Genomic DNA, 12,250 nt, shown 5'->3' on the forward strand with positions numbered 1-12,250 from the left:
TCGGGTATGGTCTCTGGTGCGCACTCAAGTTCGGAAAACAGCGTTCACATCAACAAAATGAACTGAACTAACGGCTCAAGCGGACTTGGGTCCACACCAAAAGCTCTAGTGTGAAAGCACCCTAAATGTGTGAGAGTGTATGTCTGAGTGTGTGAGAGTATGTAAGAGTAGGTGAGTGTGTGTGAGTATGTGGATGTGGGTATGTTAGTGTGTTGATCATGTGGACCGTGAGTGAGTGTATGTATCCGGTTCTCACATCGCTCGCTCAGTGGCCTCTCGCAGTTCCTGCAGGTCAATATCTGCACTGTGCCGCTCAGCATTCAGCCTGTGCCACAAACGAGCCCAAATAGCCAATCACAATCTCACTCCCTGTCATGGACCACACTAGACCCAAAGGAGCCAATGAGAATCTCACACTCTCGTGGACTATGTTACCCCTTTTCCACCAACGCGAACTACGTGCTAGTTCTGGGCTTGTGCTAGTGCCAGTTCGGAGTTGCTTCAACTTGCAAACCTTCTCAGAACGGGTTTGCTTTTCCACGCGCAGAGAGCCACCATAGAGCCATGTCATTACGTCACTGTATACGTCTCCGCTTTCTCGCTGGCGCCAAGCTAGCAGTGGTGGCTGGTGAGCTGGAAACGGGGGAAGCCCAAGCACTACCTTTAAATCTATCATTACTTTCAACCTGTTCCCATTTATCCTCCTTGATTAACAATAAAACAAATAATTCACAAAAAGTCGACACCAATCGCTAGAATAGAGTAAATGATTATGCCCCCGAAAACACGGCAGATTGTCTGAAATTGTCTGAAGTGGTGCTATTGCGAAACTCAAACAATAGTGGTTCACTAGCTTGCAGCCGCCACTGCAAGCTAGCAGGAACAAACAACAACAAAAACAGAGAACAGTGCTTTAAAAAAACAAACTTGTCCACTACACTTTATACAATTTTAGCCTTGTGAAGCAAATGTTAAGTGACATTGATAGGTGAATCAATGGCAATTGTTAGAAAACTAGCATGCTAAACGTTAGCTACTGTTACCAAGGTTACGGTAGCTGGCTAGCTAGCTGTTGGTCAGCTAACATTACCCAAGCGAGCGTAGCTACTAATTTCTCACATCAATGATACGAACGTCAAACGTAACACTGATGTGAGAAATTAGAAGCTACGCTTGCTTGGCTAATGTTAGCTGACCAACAGCTAGCTAGCTAGCTATCAATGTTACGTTTGTAACATCGATGTGAGAAATTAGTAGCTCGCTACACAGCTAAGAAATGCATAGCTGGCTGACAACAAAGCGAAATGTTTGTAAAAAATAAAACTTTGGTTTTTCTTCTTCTTTCTTCTTTTTAGGCAGACTAGACGCTACACTAGCTCTGGTTTTTTAAAAATGGTGGTCACAAAGTTTTAGTTCGTCACGATAATCCTGCCCCCAGCTCCTGACGTATCGGTTCTTTGTTCTAGACCAGCAAAGAGTTGGTGCCACTCTCAAACCAGTTTTTCTGGCCGAGAGCCGGTTCGTTGGCTGTCGAAATGCGAAGAACTGGTTGAAGATTAGGCACCGGCTCAAAACCGGCCCTCGGCGTTGGTGAAAAGGGGCAACAGAGCCCCAACAGCAAATCAGACTCTCTCTCATTCTCTCTCTCTCTCATAGAGGGGATAGAACTCTAATAACCTCTCTCTCATGGACAACACAGAATTTCCAATCAGAATGGCCAATCAGAATCTCCGTCTCTCTCATAAATCACACAGAGCCCAAACAGCCAATCATAATTTCATTCCCTCTCAGGGACCACATGGAAAAGTAAACTGAACTAATTTGAATTTTTTATCAGCAAGAACATAATAAATCTATGACCAAAAGTATTAACATGTATATACAGTACAAACTGTAAAACCAGCAGATAAATTTTCACACTATTTTTAATACAGTGTGCATGAGTGCATTGAAGCTCTGATCACTATAATTCTCATAATGACAATAATTAGTTCAGCCAGTCCTGTACAACATCTACTTGGATTGGTCTAAAAAACACTAGTTTACCATGTGTACTCTACATTTGATGTGAATACCAATACAAAAAAAAAGGTTATAAAATCTTCACTGTATAGCTTCTGTTTATCAGCAGCATTACTCACAAACTCTGCAGTGCAGTAAAGGCAGTCATTGACAACCAGCTATAACTTACTCTGCGTTCACCTCCTCTGAGAATACAGCTGTGCTGACTACTGCCTCACTCACCCCCCCCTCCCTCTGGTCAGGGCGAGGCCAGAGGTCAGAGTTCATCTGGAGGGTGTTGATCTTCTCTGTGGTCTTTTTGACAAAGCTGGACACACTGAGACACAGACACACACATACAGGATAAAAATCCAAGCTAAAATACAACCAGGGGTGTCACAGCTGTCTGGCTAAACTTGCCTGATTGTTTCTATAACCCATCTTTGAATGTCTATCTTTCAATATGATGAACATAATTATCCTTCCAGGTATGAATGGGCACTGTCTTCAAATAATGCAAATTCACAACTACACTAACAATTTTCCAGCTCAGCTTCCCATCACAAAGTAAAGGGAATGGAAATGGCCAAAGTTCTAATAAAATAAAAAGGGAGGCTACAGTATGCTGTTCTGTCCTTCACTCTAAATAAGAAATGTGTCTAGGCTCATGGTCACATCCATCTCCCTCAATATTTATTCACAGCCTTAATTAACTTTTCTGATTAACAGAAAACGTATTATAAATGTATGCACTGGATCTTTTTTCAACTTTAAAATACTGCGCTTTAAGCACACACAATGCACAGCACAAAGTCATATCATACATAAGTAATATTATACCAGGAAAGAGGATTTTATCATTTATTCACACCACTACATCTAGTGTAATCTACTTCTAATCTATCCATGGACGATTTACATAACATCAACAAGACACCTCCTGTGGCATATAAGGTTCTGGAAGTTATGAGGGGAAGCTCTAACGTTGCCTCCCTTGCAGAAGTCTATCAGATCTTTTGGTTAATGTTTAACTGGACTGAGGTCTGAAGATTAGGGTTGTCAACTAGCTATTGTAATTATATGTTCAATTAACCGTGTCTTTGTAGATTTGGATGAATGCTTTGGATCACTGTCATACTGGAATGTCCATTTTAGGCCAAGGTTTCGCTTTTTAGCTGAAGAAACCTGGTATCAGGCCAAAATGTCCTGGTATATGTAAGAGGTAACAGCTACACCTATCTTAATGAGAGCTGCCATGCCCATAGTTGTGAAATAGCCCCAAAACATAATAACCCCCACCATATTTCACCATGGGCATGGGTTTACAAACCTTAACCTTTTTGAATGTGCAACACAGGTGACACTCATGCAATCCGACTTTTTTCACACACACACCCGTGAATGGTACTTTCTAAAGTACTTTCTGTACATCCTATGGTCGCAGAATGTACTCACGTTCTCTTCCTCGCACTGTTACTGCAACAGTAGCCTTACAATTCTTAATAATGGACATGAAGTAAATTTTTTTATTAATTGTAGAGGTAGCATAGCACCAGTGTAGCATAGTGGTTAAGGAGCAGGACTTGTAACCGAAAGGTTGCCGGTTCAGTCCCCGCTAGGACACTGCTGCTGTACCCTTGGGCAAGGTACTTAACCCACAGTTGCCTCAGTAAATATCCAGCTGTATAAATGGATAACATTGTAAAGAACTGTAACCTATGTAAGTTGCTTTGGATAAAAGCGCCTACCAAATGAATAAACGTATAAGTGCAGTATATAATATTTTTTTATTGACATTTACTCAGCTATTTATAGCTATGAGTTGATCACATGTAAAAGTGTACTCCAGTATGTAAAATGTGCTATATATGTCCAACAAATGAAGAAAAGCTATTAAACATTTGCACTAAAATGTTCAATAAGCATCATTGTAGCATTATTATCATTAATATTTTTATATTTAGCAGAGGCACTAATCAAAAGTAATTTTCCTCATAACAGTAATGCATACCTAAGGACATACCTAATCAGATGAAAACACTACAGCATGCAAACTGCTGTTAAATCAGTAAACTGCAGAACAAATCCAACACAACACATATACTGCAATCCCTTCATAAAACACTAAAATCATACATTAGGCCACCCAGTCTTCGCACACAGACTATACACACAGACCCTCCTTACCTACATCTCAGTTTTGTAGACCAAAACTAACAAGCAGGCACACACAAGAGAGAGAGCACAGGTTGTCCAAACTAGAGGTGAAAGGAAGTACAGTACCCGCCAACCCTCATCGCCAAGCTCTCGGAGATTGGCATCTCTAGGACCACCCTTTCTTGGTTCAGGTCCTACCTGACCGGTAGATCTTCCCAGGTCTACTGGAAAGGCTCCACATTCACACCCACTCCCCTCACTACAGGTGTCCCCCAGGGCTCTATATTGGGACCCCTCCTTTTCTCAATCTACATCAACTTGCTTGGTGCAGTTATTAACTCACATGGTTTCTCCTATCACTGCTATGCCGATGACTAATCTTCTCTTTCCCTCCCTCCACCCCCCAGGTCAACGAGAATATCCCCACATGCTTGGCCGACATCTCCAAATGGATGGCCTCCAGCCACGTAAAGCTAAACCTGGATAAGACAAATCTACTGTTTATCCTGGCCAAGCTCTCTCCTCTTCAAGAGCTCTCAGTTACTGTTGACGGCACCATGCCTTCCTCTACATCTGCGAAGATCTACAACCTCCCAAAATTCTCCCGCGTCACCCCTTTACTGAGATCCCTCCACTGGCTCCCGATCGCAGCCAGGATCCGCTTCAAAACCCTGACTCTCACCTTTTCTGCTGCAAAAAAGACCCAACCTACCTCCAGGACCTCATCCTACCCTACACACCTGCTCGACAACTTCGCTCTGCTATATCCGGAGGCCTTGCTCCTCTCACCAAGAGAACGAAAGGTCCACGCTCCTCTCAACATCGCTTTTCCATCATCGCCCCCCAGTGGTGGAATGAACTCCTCACCCCCCTGAGAACAACTCCCTTACTCCAACCTTTCAGACGTGGGCTGAAGACACACCTCTTCAGACTCTACCTGGACTGACGCTCTTGCCATTTGACCTTGTAAATCTAAGATTCTTGGCTTGTAATTGTAGCACTCTCTCTTACATTGCATTTGTAGCACATTTCTGCCTAGATAGTATAGCAGCACTTTATTGTACCAGTGACTGTATTTGATATATGTAACCTTGGATCAGATTAGTTCTGTCTCGCTACACTGACCTTGAGCTCAGCTTCAGCACAATCTACATTGTATGGCCAGTACAGACCGCCTGCAACACTAGTTCTAACATTAGTTAGAGATCTAATGTAAAATCAGCAGGCATCCCATAATAGGCAGCTAAGATGAAGGTGCACAAGTGAAGCACGGCACTGTTACTGTTCCCACATCACATCTCACCCTTACCATGGAACCCATTTATTGATAGATTCATGGGGACCAACCAGACCAATCTTTTCATTTCGGATATGAATGTGACACTGTCAAGAGTGTCTTCTTTCTGTGAGGTTACCACCGTGTAACACCAAGAGCATACTACATCCTCCATGTCAACAGTAGCCTAACAGAAAATCATTAATGCAATAAGACAGAGATAATTCAGAGATAATGACCCTTCCACTAAAAGGATGTGACATCACGCTGATGGATGCGGCCAATGTTTCCAGCTGCTGCTTACCTGTCTCTGACAGCCTGCAGGGTGGCGCGGGGGGGTTTGGGTCGGAATGGGAGGGGGAGGTGGAAGTGCAGGCCCAGATCAGGGCGGTCAGGCTCTGTGCGCTCAGACGGGGGATCTGGTGGGTTGGGGTGGTTGGTGGGTGCAGAAATGGAAGTGGAGTGTGAGATGATGATACAGATAAACACAGCGCAGGAGGCTCCAAGCAATGAAGAAACAATAGAAAATAAAACAGAACAAACAGAGACATGGTCATGACAGAGAAATGTCACATTAATTTTGTCACATTAATATCATACCATGGAAGTGATGTCAAACAGCATCAAGATTTTTAAAAATGTAATCATTTTCCAAGGCACCTATACTGCCTGTATTTCAGTTTTTGGGGTGCCTTGTTTTAGCAAGTATCCTGTCTTTTGTCTATTTATTTATTTATTGATTTTTATACTGTTGTTTTTAAATGTGCTTTATAAATAAACTTGAATTGACTTGACTGTTTTTGGGTGTCATGTTGTCAAGTGTCAGAGAGCTCCAAAGGGGACTGACTTTGAGGCCATATCCAAGTTAAAGGACACACCCCTTACCCTGCTCCATTGGCTCGTCCTCCTGCACAAAGGTGAACTCCTTGAGTCTCTCCTCTTCCAACATTGACTGGCTGATCAGTGAACTTGTCTCCTCATCTGACTGACTACTCCTGCGGCTGATGACGCGGTAGATTCCACAGTCCAACACATTGAAACTCTCCTACATAAAGACAGTTTTGTGAAACAGCAGAAAAGATGACTTGATGATAAAATTTTACATTCCCACATACAGTAAAAGGCTGTAGACCAAAAAGCCTTTACGGACTGATTAAGTTTATTTACTACTCTTCAATGCTCCTGCAGTTTCAGTACTTTGGCCAATGAGACAACAATATTTTCTTAGTACTGTATGAAACTACTGAAGTGATATTGCAATTTTATGAAAAGTGACAATTTCTTTTAAGTATTTATAGTTTGTCAGTTATTTAATGTGAGATTTGTGAAACACACACATACACGTGTGTGTGTGTGTACACACGTTAGGTATGACACAGTGCTCTCCACATTCATCCAAATTTATTCAAACCCGACAAAATAGTACTGTCAGTAACTATTCTATAGTAATGACAGAATGACAGACCAAAGTCCTATAGCCTCCAGACTTTAATCCAAGATCTTGTGGTTGAGAATCTCCAAGAATCTCTGTCAGAAGTGCCAGAACATAATAACACTTTACAGGAAGCAACCCATGAATGTGTGCATGTGACCCTGGTTTTTAAAAGGGTGTGAATGTGACCCTAATGTCTTCTGAACATCTAAAAGTCTAATAATTTTTAAAACATTTGTTGAAGGTGTAACAAACACATCCAATACCTAAACATTTTTTGCTGCATCATATTTTTGTTCTTATTCCATTTGGCGTAGGCATTAATACAGAGAGCACTGTTAGATGTCACTGACATGTGAGGAGATGCTGCTTCTCCGGCTGCTGGATGCAGAGTCGAGGGGCTCCAATTTGGAGATCACTTCCTCTAATTGGCTTATCAAGTGTTGATGAGTGGAGCTATTGAGCTGTGATCTCAGGTTTTCCAGGCGGTCGATGGGGAGGGACTTCCGAACCTGAGTGGGGGGTGGAGTCAGGTGTAGTTAATTATTCTATGTCTCAGCATGAAAAAGATCTGCATGGTAGAAACTCTCCTCTTGCTATTAAGCCATGTGATCCCTTGGCCTTTACAGCCAATTGTAACTTGTACCAAGATGACAATGATTTATATAATCAAATGCTGGCCACTTCATTTTGAATTTAAGGATGCCATTTCAGCCACACTGAATGACCGATTACTATGGCAGCTGAATGTAAGATTGAAAGTAATGGGGCAGAGGGCTGAAGGTAATGAGATGCAGGGTTACCCGTCTTGGGTTCACAGAGAACAGCACTGGGGAGCAAGGTTCACAGTAACGGAAACAGTAACGGGAGCAGATTTAAACAGTAACAGAACACAAGGATAACAGTAATGGGGAGCAGGTTTAACAGTAATGAAACTCAGGCTTATCAATGACTCTATTCTTTGTGCCACACACCAGCCCAGGAAGGGCAGAGTTAGCGCTGGTGCCATGGCGCCCTCACCCTGCAGGGGGTGATAGCATTCTGGAACATGCAGCAGACAGTGGCAGCCAGGACCCAGTTCTCTCGCCTCAGCAGTCTCTCTGTACACCGCTCCACCGGTAGCAGCAACAGGTGTGACAGGTGCCCATCACCATGAAGACAGAATAGCTCACTTCGGAATACCACTATCTCCATGACATCTGAGTTGGGGATAGAGAGAGAGTAAAGAGCCTGAAACACATCTGAGGCAGCAGACTTTAGGCCAGGCCTGGTTCCGATTAGGTCTCTCACCTTTAATCTCAGACCAGAGCAGGACCTGGCCACTCTGAGGCACAAAGATGTAGATGGCAGAGTCAGTCCAGGTCAGCAAGTTCTGATCACTGCTGCTAAATACAGACAACAGTCACTGGGAGTGCTGCTGAAAGCACACAAAACCATATCATGTCCTGGAAGTGAGGATGCACTGGTACTAAGGTAGAGTAATCTTGGAAAAGCCATGGACTGGGGGCCCCTCTGGGCAGGACTGTACTGTGGCTCACACCTGCAGATAGAGTCATCCAAGTCACCAAACTGTTGTATGTGTTCTGGTACTGGCACACCTGCAAAGACAGGGAAGCAAGCACAGGCACAAAGGCATAGACAAAGGGGCTCACCTGTTGGAGATGATGGGCACAGGGGGACACGCCAGCAGCTGCTTAAACTGGTGTGTGCTCAGCACCTCTCCATTAAAGCTGGCTTCCCATATGCGTGACCCTGGGCGGGCGCAGTACAAGAGTGGGGACTGGCCCCCCATCAAACCACGCCCTTGGGGAAAGAAGCAAGCCCCAAACTCCCCATCCCGTTCCTTGTTCCCGACCCGCCAGAACTTCTCTCTGCATGGAGTGAGGAACCCATCAGGGAGGGCTACACTGAGCATGTGCATAAGTTCTGAATCCCTTCTATGTCCATAATGGAACTGCAGGTGTTTTACAGAGGGTTTACCACAAGGTGCAAACCACTGGTAAGCCTCAAGAATAGGAAGGGCACATTAGACTTTGCCAGAAAACATACAAAAAGCCTGCCCAGTTCCGGAATAATATTCTTTGGACAGATCAGGCTTCCTACACATTTTCCATTTCAAAATTCCATACTTTTCCAGACTCAAATTTCCAGACTTCTCCATAGATTTTTCAGACCATATTTGAAATCTGAGTACAAACAGCTAGATGTTCATTATGTAAATAAATGGTTTTAAAATCCAACTGTTAACATGTACGTTACATTCTGACTATGTATGCTATTATGTTGCCAAATACAGTATATATTCAATTCAAAGATTTTGTCACATTTTCTTTCAAACTAATTTGGTTGTGGATGTCCGGATTTGGTACAGTTATGAGGCACTTGGGGAAGAACTGTTTGCAGGCTGTGATGTACAGGCGTAGAGGCAGCTCTGCGTAGGAGTGTGCGTTTAGTCACACGCCGGGCTTCTTGCCTTGCTTTCGACAACATCAAGCTCACTCTGACCCGCAATCTCTCACACAGTGGTATACATTTTGGCTGCGCTGGCTGCCTGCTCCAAACACCATGAAAAACACTGTCCTTGTATGATCAACTTATTTTTTAGAAATTCTGAATTTTATATTTTAAGAAAGAGAATAGGGGCAATAGTCTAGAAACACAAATATTTTTCCATACTCTCTTTTCTTTTTTCCATAGTTATCCAGACCTGGAAATGACTAAAATCAAATTCTATACTTTCCCATACTTTTCCATACTGCGTACAAACCCCGACAGCTGAAACTAAGGTCAACCTGTTCCAGAATGATGGGAAGAGAAGAGTCTGGAGAAGGGGAGGAACGGCTCATGATCCAAAGCATACCACATCATCTGTGAAACATGGTGGATGCAGTGTTATGGCATGGGCATGTATGCTATACTATCTGCTCAGATTCAGCCAAATGCTGCAAAACTGATAGGACAGTGCTTCACAGTACAGATGGACAATGACCCCAAATATACTGTGAAATCAACCAAAGAGCTTTTCTAGGCACAGAAGTGCAAAATCTCCCCTCCTGTGATGCACTAGGGCAGTGGTTCTCAACCGGTGTGCCGAGGCACACTGGTGTGCCGTGAGGCAAACTGAAGTGTGCCGTATAATTCTGAGGAACCCAACGCGTTTTTATACAGGCTCATGAAATAGTATTTTTAAATACACCAATGACACTGCTACTTAATTAAAAACATTTGTAGGTAGTAACTTACACTATATGGACAAAAGTAATCGGCCACACCTGTTTTTCAGGGTTTGGGCTAGGCCCCTTATCTCCAGTGAAGGGCAATCTTAATGCTTCAGCATACCAAGACATTTTGGACAATGCTATGCTTCCAACATTCTTGCAACAGTTTGGGGAAGGCCCTTTTCTATTCCAACATGACTGTGCCCCAGTGCACAAAGCAAGGACTATAAAGACATGGTTTGATGAGTTCGGTGTGGAAGAACTTAACGGGCCCGCACAGAGCCCTGACCTCAACCCCATGGAGCACCTTTGGGATGAACTGGAACGGAGATTGCGAGCCAGGCCTTCTCGTCCAACATCAGCACCTGACCTCATAAATGCTCTACAGAATGGACACAAATTCCAACAGAAACACTCCAAAATATTGTGGAAAGCCTTCCAAGAAGAGTGGAAACTGTTATAGCTGCAAAAGGGGGACCAACTCCATATTAAAGTATATGTATTTGAATACAATGTCATTACAATGTAATGGTCAGGCTTCCGAACACTTTTGTCCATATAGTGTATTTACAACTTTTACAATTATTATCTAAATGGCCTTTAGTCCCATTCTCAGTTTGATTTTGAAAATAAATTTAGGTCCAGGAGGAGGATTACTATTGTAGCGACCGGAGAAGGTGGTTGCTCTAATTGTTGTCAGTTCCACGTTGCAAGCGCAAAGGCTCATGGGACTGTTAATGTTTAAGCTTACATTGTTGTTTAGACTGATGTTTTATATTGTGCTATTAATGGGGTAATGTTTTGTTTTATTTTATTTGTTTTATCTTAGTATGTTGCTGTTCATGATGCCGCACTATGTCAGACAAGTTCTTGCGCCGATGCATGTCAATACATTTTTGATAACTTATATGACTGCCTGTCTGATTTAACTGATAATTAACTGATAACTGTTTGATAATTATTTGACTGCAGGGTTGGGGAGTAACGGAATACATGTAATGGCGTTACGTATTTAAAATGCAAAATATGAGTAACTGTATTCCGTTACAATTAAATTGATGTGAAACAGAAAGCAACCTGCGCAATGCGTTCATGTCATGGAAATACCAGGACCATTTCACTTTCAAATTTGGCAAAGGTCGCAACAAAACAGTACAATGCAAGCTGTACTTGCCAGCAACCAAACTGCTATCTACTTTTCAAAGGATCGACCTCTAACCTGAAAAAGCATCTTGAAGGAAGTTCTCTTTTTCATTATTTGAGCTAATATTGATCACTAGCTAGCTATCTTACATAGTTTGGTTGCACTGGATTAGCTATTCAGCTAGCTAGTAGGCTATTAGGTATAGTATTAAAGCTAACTAGCCAACAAGTATATATAGTGACAAAACAAGTGAAATTTCACATATTCAAAACTGCGATTACTCAAACAATTTTACACTACGCATATTATACATTAAATTGTTAACTCCTTTCCCACTCACAATGTGTTTAGGGTGGCTCATGCCTTTTCTAATTCATGTTTTCGTGTAATGTACAGTATTTGAATTAACATTTACAATTCTAAAGAAACTGCGATGAAATGCCCATAGAGTTAACATGGGGGTGCCAAAATGTTAGCCACAACAATGCTAAGTGAACATTCTAAAAGTAACCGTTCAGAACCTTAGTCGGATGAATATTCTTTAAAAAACCGTTAAAAATTAAAAACACAGTGTTCAGAAAGTAATCCAAAGTATTTAGATTTACGCTACTTACCTTGAGTAATCTAACAGAATATGTTACAAATTACATTTTAGGGCAAGTATTCTGTAATCTGTAGTGGAATACATATTAAAAGTAACCCTCCCAACCATGTTTGACAGTCTGCTGTAGTGGAATATGGGTCAAATCTCACTAATGACATTATAGCCACATCATAATGTATGTGACATTCTTCAAAATCGATAACCAACTTTAAACTGGTGTGCCTTGACATTATGGTTTAACCCTTGATGTACCTTAGCCCCAAAAAGGTTGAAAACCCCTGCACTAGGGGATATTTTTAATTGCACTCTCAAATCTACTCTGTCACAGCTATACCCATATCTACCCTGTCAGAGAAAAACAAGAAAGTTCCTCATAAACATAACGCCCCATAGAAGAATATTCTAAAAAGTAACTGTT

General features: G+C 42.3%; 1 protein-coding gene across 3 annotated transcripts in view; it reads right to left on the reverse strand.

Annotated features, from left to right (window-relative positions):
- Positions 1 to 12,250, reverse strand: part of hps5 (HPS5 biogenesis of lysosomal organelles complex 2 subunit 2) — a 41,828-nt gene that overhangs the window by 12,924 nt on the left and 16,654 nt on the right. Inside the window, exons 7-15 of one of the 3 annotated variants that reach the window (XM_036535742.1) lie at positions 8,519 to 8,737; positions 8,337 to 8,406; positions 8,157 to 8,247; positions 7,887 to 8,065; positions 7,220 to 7,378; positions 6,320 to 6,479; positions 5,739 to 5,853; positions 2,192 to 2,338; positions 257 to 325 (exon numbers count right to left, since the gene is read on the reverse strand). In XM_036535742.1, the coding sequence (XP_036391635.1) occupies positions 257 to 325; positions 2,192 to 2,338; positions 5,739 to 5,853; positions 6,320 to 6,479; positions 7,220 to 7,378; positions 7,887 to 8,065; positions 8,157 to 8,247; positions 8,337 to 8,406; positions 8,519 to 8,737 (1,209 nt within the window). Of the gene's footprint in view, positions 1 to 256; positions 326 to 2,191; positions 2,339 to 5,738; positions 5,935 to 6,319; positions 6,480 to 7,219; positions 7,379 to 7,886; positions 8,066 to 8,156; positions 8,248 to 8,336; positions 8,407 to 8,518; positions 8,738 to 12,250 lie in introns of all 3 variants that reach the window. The other 2 variants (XM_036535741.1, XM_036535743.1) reach the window with 2 other exon arrangements.

This window comes from Megalops cyprinoides, chromosome 8, assembly GCF_013368585.1.
Source record: "Megalops cyprinoides isolate fMegCyp1 chromosome 8, fMegCyp1.pri, whole genome shotgun sequence".
NCBI lineage: Eukaryota > Metazoa > Chordata > Actinopteri > Elopiformes > Megalopidae > Megalops > Megalops cyprinoides.